Source organism: Xiphophorus couchianus, chromosome 15, assembly GCF_001444195.1.
Source record: "Xiphophorus couchianus chromosome 15, X_couchianus-1.0, whole genome shotgun sequence".
Lineage (NCBI taxonomy): Eukaryota > Metazoa > Chordata > Actinopteri > Cyprinodontiformes > Poeciliidae > Xiphophorus > Xiphophorus couchianus.
Window position 1 is genome coordinate 3,080,093 of NC_040242.1, and position 23,653 is coordinate 3,103,745.

Consider the following 23,653-nt stretch of genomic DNA (forward strand, 5'->3'; position numbering starts at 1 on the left):
CTTTTTTTAATAGTTTAACCCATTTAACTACACAAAGCACATCAAACTCTTATTTTTAAAATATAAATGTTAAATTTGTTTGATTTAGTTGATTAAAACTTTCTGTCTGAGCTTTACTCAGGTAAACAGATTACAGCAAAGCCAATAATCGCCACTAGGCCGACCTATTCACAGTCTCGCCTTATTTTAACGTCAGCTGCCATAAAAAAGTAAAATATTTTAATTTATTTCCTACTCAGTTCAGTTTTATCGTGTAATTTTTAGTTTTTTGCTTCATTCTGCTTTTGTCTCGTCAGTCAATATTGACATTTCTGGTTTGATGGACGCGTTTCCGGCCTAACTCAACGTACCAGCGACGTGTGAATGGGGGTGGTCCTGCGCCGCTGTGAGGGGAAGGCCTTGGTCTATTTATTTTTTCTTTCTTTTATCTCACCCTCCCACCTATTTAACGTCGCCATAATTGTGTTTTATCTGTTTCTCCGGACGGCTGGTGGTCATTTCCCGTTTTTCGGTGCGGCGTAAAGCACCGGGACTCCCCCCCCCATTTCTCTTTCCGCTCGCCGATCGAAACGTCCGAATGTCCAGCTGATTGCTTTGAGTACCGTTCAATTATTCCACTTCAAACCGAGCCGTTTGTTCTTCCCAACGGCCGAAACGGACCACCTCCACCGCCCTTCCTCCTCGGATTGTGGACTTTAACGGAAGCTAACATTCTTCCTTTGTTTTGTTTTGTTTCTTTTGGTTGTTGGACCGTTTTCCTCGTTCAAGGACCAGGCCCCGGACTCATCCCCGGCCTTGCGTTTCCATACTGGGGCTTTTTGGGGGCTTGTTGGAAGTCATGGGAGACACAAGTGAACGGAGCAAAGCTTCCTCTCTACCTCCCCGGTGTCCCTGCGGATTTTGGGGGTAAGTTTTTGAGCCGGTATAAACTAGATTAAACCCTCTATCTATAACCGAAACGTAAATCCGGATGAAATGTTCTCAGCGGGTTCAAACCCATTGTTGTTGTTCTATCGAGCAGGCCGAGGGTGGGGGGTTGGGAAGTTGGCTAATAAATACACCTTATCGCTTTTAAAACAACTACATTTAATTACATGTATAGATACATGATGGATAAATGTAATTCCGGTGGTGAGTTTTGTTTTTCGCTTTAAAAAGATGGTGTTTTAAATCCGTTCGTGAAGCCAGGAGATGACGTACCCGAGAGAGAAAATGATTTATTGCCAGCAGGTTTCTTTTAAACGTGCCATTTTGTCCTTAATCCTTGAAAAGAAATATAAATAAAAACTACCAACAGGTGCTTTTGCATATATTGTAAACAATTCCTTCATTCAAAAAAGCCTTTAAGCATATTCAACCGTTTTTACAGTCGGTTTTGTCAAACTAGTGGATGTGTGTTGCATACCGGATGTGATTCACTTATGTCTGCTGTGTTGCCCCATAGGAGAAATGACTTCATATGATCTTTAATCTATTCAACAGCGACACAAACGACTGTCAGTTTGTTTCTCTCCACCATTATGCTACTCATTGGATAGAAACAGAGTGTTCTCAGCTTATCTCTGTTTCATTCCTGGACACTCACCGTTTTATCCCTGATTAATGGAGGCCACCTTCAGACAGGAAGATACTCCCATGTTTTCTGTCATATGACTTGTCATTTGGGAAGCAGCCACCCCTCACCCATTTGCCCAGTACTCTGGGTGTAGTTGGCAAACCTGAGCCCACCTGTCAATGTCAAGTGACCCAGATGGTACCTTTGAGTGTTAATGACTCTGGCTGCCTCCACTCAGAATAACACCTGCCTGGAGCCGCAGGCCGGCCTGACCCACCTAACCTTCTGGCTGCATTCAGCTCCGAACAGGACCTTCCTTACAGGAATGGATGTTAACCTTTAACGTTGTCTAAAAAAAAAAACTGTTTAATTTTAGATCCTGTTGAGCAGCTTTCAGCTTCTAAATGGACCAATTCCTCTCTTATTGGCCCTTCTTCCTGTTGTAGCTCATGAAAATCACATTTTGAGATATTTTTTTTTAACTAAGTCATTCTCAGTTATTAATTTAGCATTTAAGGCATTAAAAATCCATAAACGCTGGTGTAGACTTCCTTCTCAATTTATGACCTTTTATCTTGATTTTAAAAAAGTGTTTTTGAATATTGTCACTTACTATCATCTTTTGGACAGTTTGAACATGTGCCAGATATGTGTATTTTACTATTGTTGAATCTAAGTAAAGATAATCTGTGTATCATTGTAACCAGTATTATGAGTCAGTCCTACTGATCTGTTTCTTAAAGTATAAGAATTCACAAATCCTGATTTAAAATTTCACTTTTCGTTTTAAGTCTGAGCTTCTGGTTCCAGTATTTCTATTGAAACAAAATGTTTTGTGTGAACTTTGGTTTAATTTCAACAAATAAATAAAATATATTTATGGGTAAGAACTTTAATTATGTGGTCTCAAAATAGGAACTCCAAGGTGTGAAGACGACGACTCTGAGTGTTTAAAATGGTTTTCATTCCAGTCTGAACTTTACTGGCGGAGCCTCTCAGGCCAAGTTTGGATCAGATTTTAATCTTGATGAAACAAATATTGAAATAAAACAATCATCACCCTGTTAAAGAGCAGAAATGTTTTCCTACTACTCATCCTGCAGCATTAGTGCCATAACTTCTGTAGGAAGAACAATGATGGGAAAATCCCATGAAGTTTTAGTTTGTGTCCCATTGACAAGAGCGACAGGTGACAGAAACGCTTCAGTGTTGTCATGGAGACTAACGAGGGGTCCAGAACGGGACGGAAGCAGATGAAGGTTCAACATTGGAGGAAAACCAGAACAGAGCAGATGTTCTTCTAAGAACAGCCATCATCTTAACATCGCAGCTTTTAATGCTGATTCATAGTTCAGTCGGGACATCAGAATAACTGAAAACACGTAGAAGGCAGATTTAAAAGGTGGACATTTACATCTGTCTTCATTAACGCAGTCAGCCAGTGGATTGAAATGAAGCAACAATAACTGTGACATAAGTAGTTGAATCCAGCCATAAGGATATCTGGTGTAACAGCAGTTTTCTGTTTCTGTTTGTCTTTGCTCGACTGGGACTTGAAGGAGCAGTTTCCAAAATAATAAAGTAAATGAAGCTTCCTGGCTATAGAGGTTATGAAAGCTGTTATATTTCACTCAGGATGTGAGATAACTGTCATCTGAGATGTTGAAAATGGGCTTAATCTTACTGGCTTTTATTTATGAAAGAGGAAGGTAGCTTTTTAGTCCCATTTATTATCTTGCTGTGAATGAACATATTAAAAAAAACATAACTTTGTGTTTTATCTTGTGTATAATTTAGCTTTTCCACATTCTGAAACAGACTCTGGATGTCTGAGCTGTTGAATAACTGTTACTGTTTTATCTGTTCTTACAGGTCCAGTAAAACCATGAACTTATGCTCTAAATGTTTTGCTGGTGAGTCTTTCTAACAGCTTTATTTGTTCCAGATTGTTCTTGCATTTTATTACTTGGTAACTGTTTCAGTACAGTAATGGTAGAGAACAGCAGGTGGCAGGAAACTGTGAAGCAGATCTAAGAAGTACAGTTTGTAGGCTGGAAAAACAATTTCTCATAAAAAATAATGAATTTAACTTAATTAGTATCTTAGATTTTCTCCTTCCATTTAGTAAGGTTGACTTGTTATGCAGGCTTTCTTAGGCCTTACACACGAGAACTTTTAATATATTTAGACAACAAAGTTTAATTACCCAAGGGTGTTGAAAGTGAGGCTCCGGGGCCATTTGTAGGCCCTACACTGATCTTGTGTGGCCTCGTCGACCACAATTCAAGAATATTTTTAAAGAAATTAGAACAAAACTATGACTTTTACAATCTACTTACGAAAATGTCAGCTAACACAAAGTGATCATATTTTCCAAGCTCTATGCCTTCATTTCCAGTTTCATGCTAAATAGGGCCAAATCTACGCATTGATTATTACTTTAAAGAAACAAATTAACTTTTAATTTCAATATCTGAACTTGGCTAAATTTAGCAAGTGCTTCCAAATGAAGACTGGCCTAAAGCCTGTTTTATTATTGCTGAGAACTGATAAAATAAATTCTCAGTTTTCTTCAGTTGAGCCCAGAATAATAAGCAAACTGGTTTCCTTTCTTTTAACAAGAAAATTGTGCAAAAAACATTTGAAGTGTTGGGTCTATGATTGCATTTCTAGAAAATGATGATTGATTTCTTTATTTGTTTAATTAAAACAGTTCCCACTTAGTTTAGTGTTGAAAAATAAAAATAAAATAAATAAATTTAGTTTTTAAAACTTATACTTTTCTGGTAAGACTTTTGAGTTGAAGATTTTGTCTAAAAGTTTGGACACCCCGTCTCTAACCTGACTTCTAACCCCAAACACGTCAAACGTAACACCAATGGTGTATGGTAAAGTTCGTCTTGTTTTTTATTAGTTTTAAACTCCAACATGACGCTCAACTTGGTCATCTCTCCACACTAAAGCCTCCACTCATTCTGTGATGTTTGCCTTTTTTCCTGTGTTTACCGCTAACATTGTGTGGAGGCTGTATACACATACACCATACTCCAGGTTTAGCACCACCTACAGGTGTGGAGGAGTAAAAGCAGTGTTTTTTGGCCGCTTGTAAACATTTCCACCTGGGCGGGGCCTTAATGATGTTTTACTGATATGAAGCAGTTCCTAAATGAATCAGTCGATGTTGCAGCCATCCCCAAGCTGCACAGAAAATGTTGGTTTCTCTTCCTCAAACCTTTGTTATGTTTAATCTTTCTCTACAAACTGAAATCAGTAAAAACCGTTGAGATAAAAATAACTTCCATGTAAATGACCCTGTCCTCAAGCTTTCTCCTGCTTTTTTGCATGCAGTGGACCTGATTACATTAAGATATTTCTGCTGAGTACTAATATTTGCTTTAAAACCTTCTCAACTGCATATCTAAGTTTAACTTAAATATGCAGAATAATTTAATATCTAAAATAAAACTAGTTAGTTCCTCCTTCTACATGTTTCTGTTTGGAGTTTAGTTTCTCTCCAGTGGTTAGCACGAACACTTGTTGCTTAACTACAGTCGCCACAATTTACTGCAGAGATTCAAATCCCTGAATGCGGCAGGTGAGTGCATGTTGGGTGCGTTGCATCGTTGCTTTGCGGCGGTGCGTTCAGGTCCCCTGTGACGGCTGCAGCAGAGCTGATTAAACGACAGATTCCTGTTTTCAAGGTTTTTCTCTGTCATCCCAACCCAAAGCCAATCCAGCTGAAGGGAGATGTTGAGTCATAGATCAGTTGATTGAAGAAAAGCTGAAAATATTTCCTTGATAATGAAATGTGACTCATGTAGGTTATTTTAAAACTGGTTTGAAAAGTACCGGACTCCTCCTGTGGTTTCTGGGTTTCTCCGGTTATAAAGTTGTTTTTAGATTTTCTTTCATTTCCCGGACAGAGAAAATCCCCAGTTAAAGTTTAAACATGCTAAGAAATGCATGAAGTTTTCTCTAGTCTGGCTGTGGTGGATGGATGGAGGATGCACTGCAGCCCCGTCTGTGTCCATGGCAACCAGTGGGCACTGCAGACAGAGGACCTAAGGGCCCGACTCTGAGGCTCCCACCAGAGACAGCGCCGCTGCTCAGAATAGACCCAATACACACTAGTGTGGAGCCGAGCAGAAGTGGGTTGTTGCAGACCAGCAGCCACTCTGAGCTTCAGTAACCAGGCTGGAAACAATACCTGCAGGCTTCAGGAGAGTCTGAGGCCAAGCTCTGGTTTCCAAGGTGACCAAACGGTTTTTCTACTGGCCTGGAAGTAACTTGGACATAAGGAAAACTATTTTGTTCCACCTGGAAATCTAAACTGAAGTGTAGAAATGCACTGATCAGTGTCGATGTGTTACGTCTTGTTTGAATTGCTGACATACGATGAAAACTGAATTATGAAGTCGACATTTTAAAAATTCATTAGCTTCTTAAACCAGCAGCACCGTCACTGTTAGCATGGGTAGCATTATTAAAACAACAGTATTTATGGATATTCCCTTATCGTGACGATCCCCAACTTTCTCAAATGAAAGATTTTTCAGAACAAAATTTTAAACCTTAAAAGAATAAATCAATCTTTACTGCAAACAGCCTTCCTGTTATCTATTAAACTCTCTATTGAAGCCTGAATGAGCTGCAGACATGTCCTGACACGTTTCCTTTTAAATGGTTTCTTCCATTGTTTCCTCCAGTGTTGCCAGACTGGGCTGGTATCCCCCCATTGGGCCGGTTGTTGAAATTGCTGCTTTTCACAACATTTGTTGTTTTTAGAAAATGTTTAAAGGAAAATTCTATCAAGACAGTTGTCATCACGTTGCAGAAAAGCACATTTGCGTGCATATCCTTTCACTCATTTTATTAATTCATTTTGAAATGCCTATAGTGTGTCAAACGTGACATCAATGATTAATAATAATTGGTTAATAAAGCGTTATCATGTTGTAAAACATAAATAAAGTTTAATTTGAAAGGGCAAAAAACACAAGTAGTGTTGTCATGAATTGAAAATGTCTAACTTTTAGTCGTCTTCACTCAGTAACAACATCTGCACTTAAGAGAGTTGTTCCTGTCACCTAGGTGACTTTAAATACGACTCATTCCCTGACCGGTAAAATATCAGGTTTTTGAGTTTTCAACTTTCCAATGAAACTGAAGAACAACTAAATCTGATCACTTTCTCTGTTTATCTGTAGTTAATTGGTTTTGTTTACCAAGAGATTAATGTTCATACCAAATATCCTAAAAGAAATGGAACTGGTAACTTAAAAAGTTAACTAAATAAATATTTAGTGGCAAATATGTGAACTGAAATTTGTGTGTTTTGACTAAAGTTAAAAGTTGTTTTTAACAAATTTGTCAGACCACAAGCTTAAACTTGGAAAAGGATCTAGAATTATTGATTATTTTCCAAACATGATCGCTTTTTCTGCTGCATATCACGTCAGTTATTGAATTATTCAAGTATCAGGAATGTTTGTTTGGTGTTTTAAGATTTAATTTAAGAATCTAATATGAGATCTTCAGATGCTGCTGACTCAATAAGGTTCAAGTCTACTGGGTCAAAGGTCAGCATGAGGAAAGTCGCCTTAGACTTGAGAGCAAATGATCTGAAGATTTAATCCTTTCTCCCCAGCAGGGAGAAGTAAAGGCATGCGAGCTGCATGAACGGTTGTGCAAATTTCTTATTACACGTTTTTTTTTTGTTTTTTTTATTACTGCATAAATAATTTTTCATGACAGGATAAATGCGGCTCATTAACAGTTGAGATTGCAGTGTGGTGACGCTTTTCCCCTCCGTCTCTGCGTCCAGATGTCCAGAAGAAGCAGCCAGAGGACGACCTCGCCTCCAAGCCCATCCAAAGTCCCGGGAGTAGCCAATCATCCGTGTTCAGCAGCGACAGCAGCAGTAGCAGTAGCCAGTCCCTATCGTTGTCGCTGCCGCCCGGCTCGGAGCCGCCGTCAGCCGCAGAGTCAGCGGCCATGTTCTCCAGCCGGACAGAAGGTAAACGTCGTCATGGTTACCCTGTTCACCTGTTTTAACAAGCAGTTTTTAAGGCATCAAGTCTTAACACTGCATAACGTATAAGTTACAAAATAACTTCAGAAGTGAATGAAATGTGAATGTCTAATATGAAGCTGACAGCTTGGTGAGAGACTTTGATGATGATGAAGTTTGTGTTTTGTGTCCAGTGGAAGAGTGCAGAGCTACAGAACCTGGCTGGTCTAGAATTTAAAACTTTGACTGGACACTAGGTGGAGCAGCTCCCAGTCTTTGAAGCTTTCGTAGAAAGAGTTCAGTTAAAGTCCCTGCATGAAGCCGGGTTCAGACATGCAGAGTTGACAGAGACAGCTGCCTCAGCAGCAAAATGTCTGTCCTCTAACAGCTAATCTGAGTTTAGCTTATTAGCAAGTCAGGAGATCACATCATGAATTTTTCTGCTTAACGTTCGTTTACTGATTGATGCTTTTGGGCTTCATGTAACATTAGCTTCAAAAACTAAGCTATGAAAGGCTGACGGTAGAAATCACAGGAAGAAGTCGTAGGTTATGTTCATACAGCTGCTCTGGATGCTCTACTCAGATTTTTTGCTGAAATGTAATATATTTGCAAATAATCAGCTGTATATCTGATTTAATTCTACATATAGAAGTGGCTCAAATCAGATTTCTCAGGGGGATAAAAACATCAAAATTGAGCCGTTCAGACGGCCATGAAAAAGTCACATATGGACAAAATAAATAAATTTTAGTTGCATTTGCCTGCTGTGAGAACATAGAGATAGTCAGATCATCACTTCATCAGATCTGTCTCTGCAAATCATTCAGAAAACACTCGGTGTGTGTCCAAATTCATTCATTCATTCATTCATTCATGCATTTTGCCTTTGTGAAACATTTTGCGACCCATATGTCTGAAAGATGCTATAGAAATAAGCATTTACTTTTATTAATTTAGTTCTACACAAATTAAAAGCATGAATCAGTTGTGTTGTTAGGCTTTTACATAGACATGTTGCTAATCATTTTTTTCAACTTTTAAATTATTTGATTTGTTAGAAAAGATTAAATAATGATCCTCAATATTTCGAGCTAAATTTTTACCATCTTGCTTAATCCTGTCATGGTTGCTAGGCAACAAGACATATGTAAGGTAGGGGTGGGAATAAATCTGAAGCTCACTTCAGGTTTTTAGACAGTAGAGGGAACTCTACTGTCCATACCGGCCCTTTAATGCATCTTTAGGACAGGTTGTGCTGCATCAGGTTAGAACATTGATCTAAACCTGTAATGTGATGAAGAGTATTTGACCTTCATTTCCTGTTTCATGTCCAACCAGAATCCTCAGATCTCTGAAGGTAGCGTCTTCTGCCTTCGTAACAGTTGAACCTCGTGTTTTCATCATAATGTTGTTGTTTCCAAGGTTTTCCCTCCAGCAGGCTGTTGGCAGTGGAAGCAGGTCATTTCTCTGTGTGTATCTCTCATCCTGTGACTGTCCATCTGCAGGCGTGACGTCCACAGAAACGGCCCAAGGCACACTCTGCACACCCACAAAACGCCCGCGCGAATCAGGTAGGCGTCCGCCCCCTCCCCGCCCGCCGCCCTGCATGAGCTGCCCCACTTCCAGCTCCACACACACGTAACCCCGCCGGTTGTGTTCGCAGCCTCTGGCCCAGAGAGCGAAGCCACGCCGGAGAAACGGCCGCGCACAGAAGAGAAGGAGGGGAACGGCGAGGAGAGCCGCGGGACGCCCAAACAGAAGAACCGCCGGCGCTGCTACCGCTGCCAAACCAAACTAGAGCTGGTGCAGCAGGAGCTGGGCTCATGTCGCTGTGGTGAGTCCTGCAGAACCCCAACACAAACAAAGTACTGAATGTTAAACAGGACTGCAACAAGCAATTCATTCATTTAATTATTCTCAAGATTAATCAAGTATTTTGACTAAAAAAAGGACATTCTGCTGATTTTTCATTTACCTAGTGAAGCCTTTCTATAAGCAGTATTAGAAATGCATTAGAAGATGCAAAGGAAAAATAATTTACTTCCTTTTTAAACTAAGAAAATAAACATTTTATTGTCTAAAATGCAATAAAACCCCCCTCAGTTTTAGCTTCACCTAGTTTAAATTCTGTGGGGGGAAAAATCTCCTATTAAGCTTATTTTGGTATAAAAATATTAATCATTTAATTGGCAAGAGTCAGCAGATCAGCCTAAACTATATTAATGAAAGGCTGAGCTTTTCACATGTTGATGTTTGGATGTTTTAGCTGCAGATTCATCCTTTGCTACCAATAATGTTGTTGCCTTTTAGGTCGTACAATTTTTATTGTCATTTAAAAATGGAATTAAATGTATATATTTGCACTGTCTTGTACATTTCTAATATTGTGTAAAATATTCTGAATTGTCACAATAATATAGTCGATGATATAACAATGATGCTCGATTACTAAAATGAACGCTACAGTTTTCATCTTTTCATTTGTTAAAAACTAAACATGCAGAGCCGTGAAGCTCTGTGACCAAACATGGAACGTTCTGAGCGTTTCCTAGGTTCCCGACTCACTGCGCTCCGTTTTTCCTCCAGGCTACGTGTTCTGCATGCTGCACCGTCTACCTGAGCAGCACGACTGCCTGTTCGACCATCTGGGCCGCGGGCGCGAGGAGGCCGTGCTCAAGATGGTGAAGCTGGACCGCAAGGTGGGCCGCTCATGCCAACGCATCGGGGAGGAGTGCTCCTGATCGGCCGACCCGCTCCACAGACCAGGCACTTAAAGAGGAGGAGGAAGACTGGGGGGGAGGGGATGGTGGGCAGGGCGTCCTGCATCTGACCCAATAAACGTGGATCTAAGCTCGGTGCTGGAGCGTTTGCTCTGTTTCAGGCCCGCTCAGCATGTTCACACACACACACACACACACACACACACACACACACACACAAACACCCTGACACACACACACAGCCTTAACCCCACCCTCCCCTCCTGGAGAGGACGGACCCGGTCAGACTCGTCGCCATGGTTTCCTCCTCTTCTCTCCGTTTCTCTCTCCATCACAGGAAGTCCGGTCGAACGGTTCCGCCGCTCGGCCCGCTTTCATCTCTTCTTCCTGTCCTCCATGACTCGGCCGCGGCGGGGGGGTTAGCCTCCGCCCCGCGGCCGCTCCTCAGGTCGCCATCAGGGGGTTGGAGTGTAAAACCTGTAACCCACCTTCCTCTTCCTCATTTCTTCTTCTTCTGTTCCTTTCATGACGTTTCGGTCCACGCGCAGCGTCACAGCGCCCCGCATGGCGTTGGGTGCCATGACGGTGATACGTTCTGTTTTTCCCAGCCAGTCCCTGCCTCGGCTCACTTGGACTAAATCATAAATCTTAATATTAATGAGGAAAAAAACACTAAAGGACCGAGTCCAACAGATCAACCCTGTAGCAGATCCTCTTCTCCCGCTGAGTGGTACACAGACGGCGACGCGACTTCATTTTGTTTTCACTGAAAGTGTTCGACACCAAAACGGCATCTGAAGTTCATTAGTGCTGAAGTGAACTGAAATCATTCTGCAGTTCATTCATTCTGTGTTTGGGACTGCAGGAAGCTGTTTGGAATGTAATAATTAGCATCTTATTTCATGTTTATATATATATTTTTTTTCAGCATAAGTCACCTTTTCTGCTTCTGAGCTTTCTTTTCATCAGAGAAAACCAGGATTAAAAAAAATCAGTTTAAACCTGGGATGTTTGCCTCAGCTTCTGGTGTTGTCATAGCAACCAGCTGTGATTGGCTGAGCTGTTTCAGATTTAAACTGATTCTGTGTTTTAATGATGCTTCAGGTAGTTTTGGCTGCAGAAACAAGGTGAATTGTTGAGTTTGGTGGTTGGTTCTGACTGGGCCTCTGCAGCCTGCCTGTTCGGACTTTGTGCTGTGCATATTGTTCAGTTTTTTTCCATCTGTTCTTCAGAGACTCGCTCTAACATGTATCCGTTTGTGGCATTGCAGACGTTTTCTTCCTCCTCTTCGTTCTTAATTTGGGCATTCAGTGTGCGTGCAAAGGTTTGAAGTTGCAATCTGTTAAAAACAGGCTCGGAATAACCGCACGGTACAGCGTTACCCACAATGCATCATGGGTAATGCTGGACTGTATGTTTTGTTGTAGGATTAACTGAGAAGCGCAAAGCAGAACTGGAGCTTCTGCAGCGTGGCGGGTTGAAAACCTGTCCATCACCACTTTACTATGCTAACCCTCGGCACAACCGGATTATTTCTTCCCTCCTTCGCCTCTAACGTCTCCCACGGCGACGCAGCAACGTGTGAGAAGGTCCTGGAGAAGTTCTGACTAGTTCTCATTTCCATGCGTTTCTTTTCCTTTGAGTGTTGATGAGAAATGGAAAAAAAAAAAGATTATCTTTCTGTACCTTTTTAAAGAAGAAAATTATTTAACCTTATATCAGTTTGAGTTACTTACACCTTAGCATAGAGTGGCATATTTAGTTAAATGTATAAAGCAAGAACATAATTCTGTCCTATTTTGTTTCCCTCTTTAATTTGATCATGTTCCACTTTTGTTTTTCTGCTGAGGAAATTAAACTGGATTAGAGGATGTTGCTTTTGTGTTGGTGTCAATTTATTTCCATATGGTTGTCAATACAAACCTAACTTGTATCGATATATTGAAAAGTAAGAACCAAAACAATAATCTATTTCAGTAATTCTGTAACAAAAAAAAAACACTTGGTGTTTTGAAGGCGGTTAAATTCAGAAAGACTTTTTTTAATCCCAAAGAGAAATGGAATGCAACTCATATCATCCAAGGATCTTTAGTGTCGCTGTCGATGGTAATCCAGTGGGTTGAAAGGGTCTCCAGTAGCAGTCAGTCTTGCAGTGAATCTGAATAGGCTTCTCACTGAAGGCTGTTGCCATATGATTGTTGTGACATGCTAATGGCCCCATTTCCAGACAACAGAGATATTTCACAATAACATGATCTGGACGACATCATCAGTTGTTGGCTAGCTGCTAGCTAGCTGCTTTTGCTGTTTCTCTCCCTCAGTTCCTGTTTGGCCAACCGGTTAGGAAGCTGAGAGACGGCATTATGATCTGTTGTAGCGGCGGTTTGAACTTCCTGCTTCTCTCCATTCTCTAGTTCTGCTCTGCATCCATTAAGCCTCTTGTTCCACACCTTTGGGGTCAAAGTTCATGTATCGTTTGAGCTTTTGAGATGCTAATCTGCTGCTCCTGGTTGTAAAATCACTTTGTTGCAACAGCTATGCATTATAACAAAGTAGGAAAGTTCCTACTAAACCCAGCTTTCCACACACTGACTTAATGTGCATGTAAGCATTTATTTATCAGATATTTTAAATGTAGCAGCGTATACACCAGCCTGAATGTTGCTCTTTACAGTGTGTTGCAGTTTATACACCACTTGGAAATCAAACGGATTCATTACACACTATTTTCAGGTACTACACCTTTTAGCAAACTAGAAGAAATCTTTGAGATCTTTAACTTTTCTTGTTATGTGAAGGTAACCTTCAAAGAAATCATTGTAGAAACAAACTCATTTCTGTCCATATTATTAAAATAAAATGCATAAAATAATTCCAGGCCACGGTGCTGCTGTTAGGATGTAAAGATAAAGCATGACCCAAACTACTGCAGGAATGAGGTCATCACCAGCAGGAAGGTGACTCCTGCTGCACCGCTGCTCATGTGGTTCAGGGGCAAACATGGAAATGTAGCAGGACTGCAGAAAGAGATGAAAGGTTTCCCTAAACTCTACATCATAAAACAATAAAAATATAGAAAAAATGGGACCCAACAGTTAGAATAAACCGCTACTGTTTAAATTATCCCCAGACTGAAATAGAACAGGAAGCTGCTGAGAAGTTATTCACTGATTTCCAAACTGATTTATTGATATTTTTTTTAAATAAGTGTTTCTTTTTGTAACTTGTAATTTGGAACAACATTCAGACTAAAGCTTGAGACTGACTACTGCTACAAGATGCTAGAAATAACACAATGACTGTCAGTAAAATGTTTTGGTTTATAATTTCTTCTCATCCTTCTTTAAATAAATGAACATATGATACTTGTATTGTATTGCTAAGTTTAGCAGGCAGCACTTAGGGACCAGTAGTAAAACCTGACTGTAGCATTAGCTTTACGTCTGATGCTGCAGATGTACTATTGAAAAGACTCAAGTTAGTTGGTAAACTCAAAAACAAATCAAGTTATTTGAAGCTAAAAATCTTTACATTTTGAACAGTTGTAACTAAAACAGGAAAATATTACGTTTGTTCAGCATATTTTCTAAAAGGCCGATAATAAAAAATGAGAGTTTGGAAAAGAAGTTGATGCAGATTCTTACCTGTATTGCATTAAAACTACTCACAGTCATAAGGAATGCAAAGAGTTATAAATCTGCATTTAGCTATGCAATACATTTCTTGGATAACTGTCCTTCAAGAGTGGGCGCAGCTAACTTTTTATAAAAATAAAAGAACATTTTGGGTCTTAAAAAGGGCAGGAACAGATTAAAAAAGGAGATGGGACTGAATTTGAGCTGTCCTGTGAGATTAATGCCCACTCGCCACCTGCAGGACATGGTGTGACACCACACTGGGATACTTTCACTCAAAGGTTAATTCCCTGGAAAGCACAAATATGTGAGATAGCTGCTTCATTGTTTCTTCAAGGTCTTCCTAAACACAACAGTACCTGCAAAAGCAACTTTACTTGTGTCTAAAACGCAACATTTGTTGTGGGAATATCAGAAATACAGATTTTAATTATTATAAAGGTAACATGAAGCCGCAGAAACATTTATGTTTTTCTCTGTTTTTCATGCACAATGCCAATTTTTGAAGACAATATAACGTATTGTTTGGGCAAATCCGTATTTTTTTCCAAGCTTCACTGGAAAATGTAGTTTTACTCTGCAGTTGTGTTACCTCACCACTAGATGGCGCGCCAAGATAGTTGAATCGTTTTTCTTTCTGAGCTCTTTCCTGACATAAATGGGATCATTTTTTATATTTTGCTCCACATGTTTTATTCATGAACTCTAAGACAGAGCTTTATCCTCAGTGGGATGTCTGATAATTTATTGAAATAAAACGTGGGATCACTGACTCTCTTTTTTCCAACTCGATATTAATGGGACTGCAAACAGAAAGCCTTCGTCTCTCCTCTGTCTCTTTCTACCACTTTTGACCATGTTTATCTCATGTTCTCCATTTGTATTTTTGTTCTTCTTCTCTTTCTTTTTCCCGTCTTTCCAGCTGTTTTGTTGCAGCTGGAGACATTTTTTTTTCCATTTCTCAGTAGAAGCTGGGTAGATATATGTGATCAGAGTTCAGTCTCACTTTGACCTCATGTCAGCCATGTTCTGCTGTTATATTCTGATTTGCGACTCAGCAGTGAAATCTATTTTAAACTTCAGAAACACATCGCTGCTGACTGGTCACTACACAGATGTGCTGCATTTGTGTCTCATGTGAGAAAGATAAACTGATTATGATGAAATATAGATTATTGCATATAAATAAGTCCTAAAGCTTGGGTTTCTGCTTGTTTTTATCTTTTTGCTGAAGTTATTTGCTCCTCTACCTCCTCCCTGAGCCACTATTGCCTCTGAAAAAATACACATCTTCTGGAAAAACGACCAATCAGCGCCAGGAGGAGGGTCTTAGTGTTGTCAGTCATGCTTGTGCATGCGCTGCTAATGGTGGAGAAACAACTTACCGTGCTAAAAAAACGATTTATCTGCCGTCATCAGTGGACATGCAACTAGTCGGAGCATTCATGACCGCCTCTATTATGGTGAACCAGTTGTAGCATAGCAGAGAACAAGGGGGAGAGTGTGAGCAGCACGTACACAAGCTGATTGACAGTGCTAAGACTCTCCTCCTGGCTCTTATTGTTGTTAGAGCCAGTTAGCACTGGAATCACTGGGAGAAGGCAGAGGAGCTTGACACTGCATAACAGGGGGGCTCAAATCAAATTCTGCTCAAGGCCCCACAGAACCTTGGGCCGGCCCTGCTTTAGAGCGCTGAATACAAAACAATGTCCAAGCCAGGTATATCTTTCACATTTATGCTTTTAGTTGGTTTATCGCTCATAATTCTTATAAAATACAATGAAATTGTGTTACAACGTGAGAAAATGTTCCGCTCTGCGGTCCCACACCAAGCGGCACACCTGGTTCTCCTGCAGCCGCAGACACTCACATGTCGCCCAGCACTGGAGCAGCTGAGTGGGTGTCGGCAGGTGGAGCTCCGCCATCCCATTCAGACCTGCAGGAGGGTCCAGGACTACCTCAGAGAAACGCGCTCAGCCACTCACTCCGCACTCGCGCACCGACCTCACCCGCACGTGGACACACCGCGGTGTTCCAGAAGCGCTCGAGCTGAGAGTTGAGAGCGCGTCAAGGAGCACGCGCGCACGGTGTTGAACAGCCAGCGGGTCCGGACGGGCTCGTGTCGCCTCAGCTGGAGGAGCTCCCTCTGCTTTTATCCGCTTCTTTTATTTCTTTCTTATTTAAATTCCGGTTCCTAAAATGGGATTCTGACAGCACCCGGGCTGCGGGCGCCGTCGGCTCCTCCTGACCGGAAAATGAAGCGTCTCTGTCGGAGGCTGGCGGTGGCCGTGGCGGTGCTGGTGTGGCTGGGAGCGCTGGTTTACCTGCTGGTGCTGAGTCGGAGGAAGTTACCGGAGCTCGGTGCGGGAGCTGGAGCCGCAGCCGGAGGCGGAGAGACGGGGAATAACCAGGTGAAGGAAACACACACACATGCCACTTTGTGGTTAAACAGACTGAAACTGATGCTGAACGGTAATGACAACACTGATAAGTTTGTCCAGATGTTTGTTTTAATTCGCTTCATGACGTTTACACATCAGAACAACGTAACTCTCCGTTAGTGTTGAGATTTTCAAGTAAAAAAAGAGATTAAAGAACTGATTTAGTAGACATTTACTTTGAATGTTAGTAGAAGAAAACTTGAAATATAAGATGATAGACTTCATATGTTGAATTTGAGAAGAAGTTAAACTTCCTGGTTACTTTATGTTTTATTTTTCTAGGGATTTCGTTTAACTGCACATTGCTTTGGACATTCAGTAAAGTAAATTCTCTAATGTGTGCTGGTTAAAGTAATTGGTGACATAAAACTGAAGGACTAGATGTAACCAAACGTCCTTCAAAGTGCCGCTTTCTTTCAGATAGCTCCCACAGTCAGGCTGTTTAAACTTTTTATTACTTTTTAAGAAGCTTTATGTCCTAAGATATAAATATTTTAGATAGATGGAGATAGATAAGACTTTATAATCCCTTAGGAGAAATTTTATTTCCAGCAGAAATACACAAACAGTTTTTGTCTTTGCTGATTTGCAAACCACTTTATTTCCAATTTCAGACTCTTCAGCTCATTCTGACCTGTTTCACTGTAACACTGGAGTTATTTCTGTTGTTAAAGTTTAATATAAACCTTTTCAAGATAACTGGACTGATTTTCAACCTGGGTTTTGTCTGTGGGATCTGCTTCATTCTGTAATCTGTAGAATTCAACTTGTGTAGATATCCTACATTTAAGTTATCAGGAGTGTTTTCAGGAATCTTGAGGAAGATTTGGAGCACAGTATATAAATGCAACGTCATTATGTGTGAATTTCCGTTCCTTTTAGATGAAAGTATAAATTTAAAGATTAGTTTCTTTGAAACTGAAGCTTTAAAGTTTTGTTTCTGTTTGTCTGAAGAAGTAAAGTATCTTAACTATCACGTGTCCATCAGAACCAGTTAGCGGTTCTGTTTGGCTTGAATTTAATGACTGTCTGCAACTCTGAGATGAAAGGTTTTCGGATGGAAAAGCTGTTTTATTGACGTTTTTGTGGAAGCGATGCTGCGTATTGAGCTCCTTTGTTTGCTGGGATTCAGCCATCTTTGTCTTTTGGTAAAATGTGAATTTATAAAGCAGGAACGCTGCACAGCTGCATGGTTTTTAGCATTCTCTCTTCATCATTCTGCAAAAATGTAAATATTATGTTCCTCAGATGTTTGTCGCTGCACCTGAGCTCAGCTTTTATAACTGAGCTGTAAATGCAAACTGGATGCTTTCACAGAGGTCTGGGCATATTTTGTGTGAGAACACCTGCACTGTGTGTTTATGCTTCTGTGATGTTCTGATGCAGTGAAGTGGAAGCTATGAGGCGAGAACTGTTTGAGGTGGAAATCTGTTTTGATATCTTGCGTTGTAAAGAGCTAAGCTGCAGCTTTAAACTGTGAAGCCAACTTTTTTTCCACACAGTCCTGCAGTGGAAAGGGATTATTAAATCCATCTGAGCTTGGCTCCGTTATGGTGCTGATTGTTGGTCTCAGTATACAAATATAAGGAGATAAAAGTCCAGCTGGTTTGTATAATCGCTACTGAATTATCTCCTAAAGTGTTTATTTAGATATTTATTTAGGTGCATGAGGCTTTTCCTTGTATTGAAAATTCTATCAGCTAAATTAGACAAATTTGACAGTTTTTTAAGAGTAACATTCAGATTAAAAAGTGGCATTTTACTCTAAATATATCAATATTTGTACCAATGCAATTGTAATATGCTCTTTCATGTTATGATGCTTTAATATTTTCTTGATATTTTAGAATTGAATAAAATTCCTGCTTATACTTGTACCGTTGAGAAATTCTTCCTGCTAAGTGACGAATCAGGATCTTTACTGGGTGGACTTTTTAAAAATTAGACTCTGGGTTTAAATTTATAATTTACTGCTTAAATAAACACATGTTTTAGTGTTTAAAGTTATTTTTACCCCTTTTTAAACAGCTCCACAACCTGACTCTGTGTGATTTGTGCTGCTCTGACGGCTCAGCCTGATGTGCTTCGTGTCTCTACTTGTCTCAAAAAGCAGACAAGAGAACGACACTGAACTCTGATTTTTCCAAAACAAAATGTGATTCATCTCCTGGACATACTAGTATTGTTTTCCGATGAGTTTACATTTTCAGTTTCAGTCATGGTTTTGTTTAAAAGCAGCTTGGTTAGTTGTACTTGTCAGTAATTCTGTTTCTTGAATCATTTTTAAAACAGATGGACGGCTCTCTGCTGAGCTAAACTTGGAGAAATACTGAATGCCTGAAGGATAAGAGAGATTGTCTTTTCTGTTTAAATCATTCAACTTCCTCTTCATAAATAAGAATCAACTTAATGTAATATGTGTGCGGCGTATTACAAAGTGACTCAGTGCAAGTCATTTTGTCATCACGACTTGCACCAATATCGTCACGTTTCGCTAATATTCCGATTCTGAGAGTTTTCAGGATGAAAACCTCAGTTTGATCCTGTGTTTAAAATAAACGTTTTCAGAGCAGTTTTGTCTTAATTTTAAGGTTTGTGTGAACAGAACGTGTTTTCAGATGGTTTGTTTTTCAGCTGTTGAAGCTGAATTTTCTGTTGCTGTAAGTTGACGTGAATACATTCCTCTGCTAAAAGTCTCAGTATGAAACGTAAAGTGAAATTAAACTGCTCCAGTTGGAGATAGAAACAGATGCAACCACTGTGACGCATCAAGAACAGAAAAAAGGGAGGAAAAAACTTGTGTGGACTCGTTCTGCAAACTCTGAGCTAATGAGTGAATCTCAGCTCTTTCTGCAGGAGTGTGTGGGCGTGTACGTGTGTGTGTAAATGAATGGATCTTTTCAAGTCATGACACACGTGTTTAACTCATCTCTGCTACTTGTGCCAGATTCAGACTTGCCAACTTAATCCCACAGAATTTCACAGCCAGTGTGAGGCTGTCGGATTTGTCAGCAGGTAAAGGTGGCCTCCTGCGATCATTACTCTGCACACAGTCTGCTTCTGTTGCAGGAATAAGAGGAGCTAATTGGGATTCATCCAGTGTGTGATGGCTTATTATCTGAATACATGTTGGAACAGAAGCTGGAGTTACTTTGGACCAGACCTGAAAGTTTCTGGGACTGACTGTTTCGTTGGTGCTCAATAGTTTTAATGCAACTCAGCTGTTTTCGGGGAAATGAAAGTGAAGGAGCATTGTATCTAGAATTAGCATATCTTCAATAAAGTAAGCTCTCTTCTCTGGAATGACTTCCTGTCAGAAAAAGATCTGGACTTTGACAGGGCCATTCCAGAACTTTGATTTTCATCTGGTGCAGCTGTTCTATCTCTGATTTTTGACCAGCTGTTTTTGGGTGTAACTTTTACCTACAGCTGTTTTGATAATCCACATCTGGTTGCAGGTTAAGTAAATTTTTTTGTTCATTTTTCTGTATAAAAACAAACTTAACTATTACAACATAAAATGTAATTGTTGGTCAGATTTGAGCTTTTTCTTAAATAATTAGAGTTTGTTACACTTTGCTGTCCGAATTGAGATCAGCTTAGAGTCACACAAATAATTATATCGACATAAAGTCGCAAATTTATTGACCTGGATTTTCTCATCAGTAGTAGTTCTGGACCTTTGAGCTCATCTATAAATCTGTAGGACATTTGAACATATATATAAATTCAGTTTTAGTTGAAATAAAACATAACATTTCAGAATCAATAGACTTTTAAATGTAACTTTTGTGGAAATGTTTTTTTTTGGGATTAAAATTCCTATTTCTGTTCCTGCTAAATTCATTTCCATGTTTTGCATGTAATCAGAAGTTGTTTACACAGGCTCTTATTGGCTTAATCACATGTTAATCACATTATTAGCGTATATGTAAATGCAGGCAGTGTTAGTGTTGGGTAACTATCAGCTGGAACGGTGCAGAGGAGCATAAATACACAGCAGGTCAGAAACAATCAGCAGGTCTGTTCCTCGTTTGTGGCTCTGAATAAACATTAGACCCTGTGTTTGTGTGTGTGCCTTAAATAAATCCCAAAGGAGGCGTGTGTGTGTGTGTGTGTGTGTGTTATTTATGTTTCTCACCCATCTTGACTTCTTCTCCGACGATTCGCAGGCCTTGCTTGTTAGCGATGTTGTTGTTTACTCAGTTTTTCCTGTCTAATCAAAAACTGTCCCAAGCAAACACTGGAACTGATAAACAAAGTAAACAAAACAATCAAAAACAAAATTAAAATGGATTCTCAGTTTCCATTAACAAAAATTTTTACTTGAATAAAAACTAAACAATATAAAGCCAAAGTAGAAATAAATACTGCATTCAACTAAAAGAGTGCAGATTATTATATTGCCCTTCAGTAATAGTTAGATTTAAATAGAGGAGATGGTCACATCGACTACCTGATGCAATAGTTCACACTACATAACTTTTTGCTCCTATTTTTCCCTTAGACAATCTTAGAATGTTGGGACATTTTCTTCTTCTACAATTGTCGTTTGCGATTTTATAACCGATCATCCTGTACTGTGTGGTGTGTTACGGTAGATCGTCGTGGCCGCTCCGATCCAAATCAGGGGTTTTCCCCGACTGCGATGTTAACGCAGCCTGTTGAATGTGACAGGTAGCCAATCAGAAAGCAGGATTCTCCTCCGTGTTTTCTGAGGGGAAATTAGGGAGGGGAATCCCAAACAGCTGACACGACGCAACACGAAGTCCAGCGGACATCGGAGATAATATGTGGAAACAACATTAATGTTTATTCAACATTTCGTGCAAAGAATATAGAAATGACAAGAGGAGGAGTTGGAGCGAAATTGCTACCGCAGTTGATCAATCCGTAGCTGTTCTTCGTTACGTGACGTAAATAGGTTCTAATGATTTTCATTCAGTCAGGACTTTACGCTGACACTAGCTATATACATTGCAGGTAGATTGTAGTAAAGTATTGATTAATGCCTGGTTTTAAAATTAGTTAACTGAACTTGTAGCCATTATTTTGTGCCCATTGTTGGACACCACACGGCAGGAACGAACCCGATCGAACCGTTATACCTAGGATTTCTGTCGGCTAATGTGTGGTCTGTCAGGTTTTGAAAATGGGCCGACAATCGGCTGACAGCTCTAAGATCGTTTAGTGTGCGCTGGGCTTTACACTAAGGAAATGAGGAAGGGAGGGTCAGTGGAGAGCACCGGAGTTGAACCTTTTTTCATTCAGTGTCATCAACAGAAAGAGAAAAAGGCCGGAAGAGACGATAAAACCGATAATTAAAATGAGGTCGATAGTTTTAATTTATCGTACGATTAAATGATGTATTGTTTATTGTGACAGGCCTAAATACACAGATATTTATTTCTAGCTTTCCTACTATGATAAGTCACTAATTATAGGAGCAGAAGTGACGTCACACTGTGTGTGTGAGGAATCACTGCAAAACAGGGATTTATTATTTTAAAACAGATTTACTGACAGTGTAAATGTTTGACCTCTTACATTAGCAGTCCAGATATTAACATAATTGTTTTCTGTCTCTGAGAATGTAAACAATCACCTCAACCGGTAGATTCACAAAAATGTCCAAATCCAGGAAGTTCAGTCACATTTTTCATTCTTATCATGTTTTATTTCCAACACACTCGTTTAGTCCTGTACATCTTTTCCATGCTTAGCCTAGTTTAGCTCCTTAGTTGTTTCATTCCTTATATATTATCTTCTGTAAAACACTTTCCAGCTTATTTTCTGTGTTTGTTTCTTCACTTTTAAGCCAGAAACCATCACGGCTGTTGAACTTTGAGATGTTGGATCTCATTGAAATTCTCTCTGCAAACAGGATGTTGTCCGCCTCTGACAGGTTTCTGTCTGTCGTTCCTCAAGAAAAACATGATCGATGCTCCAATCATTGTGCTCGCCTTGTGTATCACAACGCCCAGCCGCTCCACAATAGGACAAGACGCAAACACAATGCCCCCTTACACTACAGTAAATGACACAATTACACACATACACAAACCGGAGGCGCATTCGCAGTTGAAATTATTCATTTCCCCATATGAAATGCGGTTATTGTTCCTTTCTCCTTCCCTCTCCCTATCAGGAGGTATTCACATGGACAAGAGGAGAGGGAAATGAGTTTTCAGAGGAGCCATAACCGGCTCCCAGGGTGGGAATAATGGTAATAATGTTTTATATGAAGCTCGTAGTGCAGGGGGGCTCACAGGTTGGCTAACTAAACTGGCCTCTGCCACTGAGGGCCTTATCTGTGGGAAAGTCTCATCACCTGGCTGGCAACCTGCTGTTGTTTGAAAGCTTCTCAGGATGAATCACCTGACAGTTTGGCTCTTCTACTGAACCCAAACAGTACAGTTTGGAGAAAAAACAAATAGTTTATACAATGCAAATATGACAGAGTTACTCAATATTCCTGGATGCTCCTTCTTTACTTTCTGTCATGTTCTGTGTTTTCTGTGTATTTATTTAGAGTTTTCTGTGTCCCCGAGTCTTCGTGTTGTCCTGTCTTCCCCTTGATTGTTTCCCAGGTGTGTCTCGTTTCTGTGATTACCCTCCCGTGTATTTAATGTCACCTGTGTCTCAACGTCTCTGTCGGGTCCTCGTCTAATGTGTGGTCAGTCCTTCGTCTTGTCCATTCTGTTTACCAGTTGCTACCGGCGTTGAGCCCTGGCTTCTGCTCAGTCGTGCTGCCTGGTTGTGTGGACTTTTGTGGGACATTCATCATTAAAATCATTTATTCATCCTACCTGGTTCTGCTGCGTCTGCCTCACCACCCCTCACCGCACCGTTTCGTGACACTTTCATCTTGTGAGATTTTTTTGTATTTTTTTCACTAACAAATTTGTTTTCTCCACATAGTTCAATATGATAAACCAAGCAATCTGAAAAAAGGTTGATTCCAATTTCATTAAATAGAAAAAAATGATTATATTTCCAGATAATTTTTCTTTCCCTGTCCATCAGCTAAACATGATGTCAGGAAGACATGTGACCACGATGCTGCTGAATATTTTACTCTTTTTTCCCCCCTTTCCTTCATTATAATCTCCCCGTCCGCCACAATGAGCTTCAGCATCTCTGCAAATAAAACTATACATAAAGTTAGCGTTGAGGATTATTGAAGTCTAATTAAGAGACCAAATATATTAAATATGGGTGATTTTGATTGATGGCAGGTGAAATATAAAGTCTTACTAAATATTGGATTGAAGCATTCATTTGGATTG

The 23,653-nt window shown here is 40.0% G+C and overlaps 2 protein-coding genes across 3 annotated transcripts in view; both read left to right on the forward strand.

The window, feature by feature from the left end:
- Nucleotides 1–695: 695 nt before the first annotated feature.
- On the forward strand, nucleotides 696–12,164 carry zfand3 (zinc finger, AN1-type domain 3). Of its 2 annotated transcripts, XM_028040135.1 has the most exons (7): nucleotides 807–906; nucleotides 3,428–3,468; nucleotides 7,203–7,237; nucleotides 7,380–7,571; nucleotides 9,074–9,139; nucleotides 9,232–9,402; nucleotides 10,155–12,164. In XM_028040135.1, the coding sequence occupies exons 3-7, from the start codon at nucleotides 7,231–7,233 to the stop codon at nucleotides 10,307–10,309; spliced, it is 591 nt and encodes a 196-aa protein (XP_027895936.1). In that variant the 5' UTR covers nucleotides 807–906; nucleotides 3,428–3,468; nucleotides 7,203–7,230; the 3' UTR covers nucleotides 10,310–12,164. The 2 variants fall into 2 exon arrangements, with proteins under 2 accessions (XP_027895935.1, XP_027895936.1); XM_028040134.1 differs by lacking the exon at nucleotides 7,203–7,237 and having other exon boundaries at nucleotides 696–906.
- A 3,582-nt stretch (nucleotides 12,165–15,746) lies between these two features.
- Nucleotides 15,747–23,653, forward strand: part of galnt14 (UDP-N-acetyl-alpha-D-galactosamine:polypeptide N-acetylgalactosaminyltransferase 14 (GalNAc-T14)) — a 137,224-nt gene continuing 129,317 nt past the window's right edge. Inside the window, exon 1 of the mRNA XM_028039997.1 lies at nucleotides 15,747–16,334. Within this exon, the coding sequence (XP_027895798.1) occupies nucleotides 16,179–16,334 (156 nt within the window). The 5' untranslated portion in view covers nucleotides 15,747–16,178. The remainder of the gene's footprint in view (nucleotides 16,335–23,653) is intronic.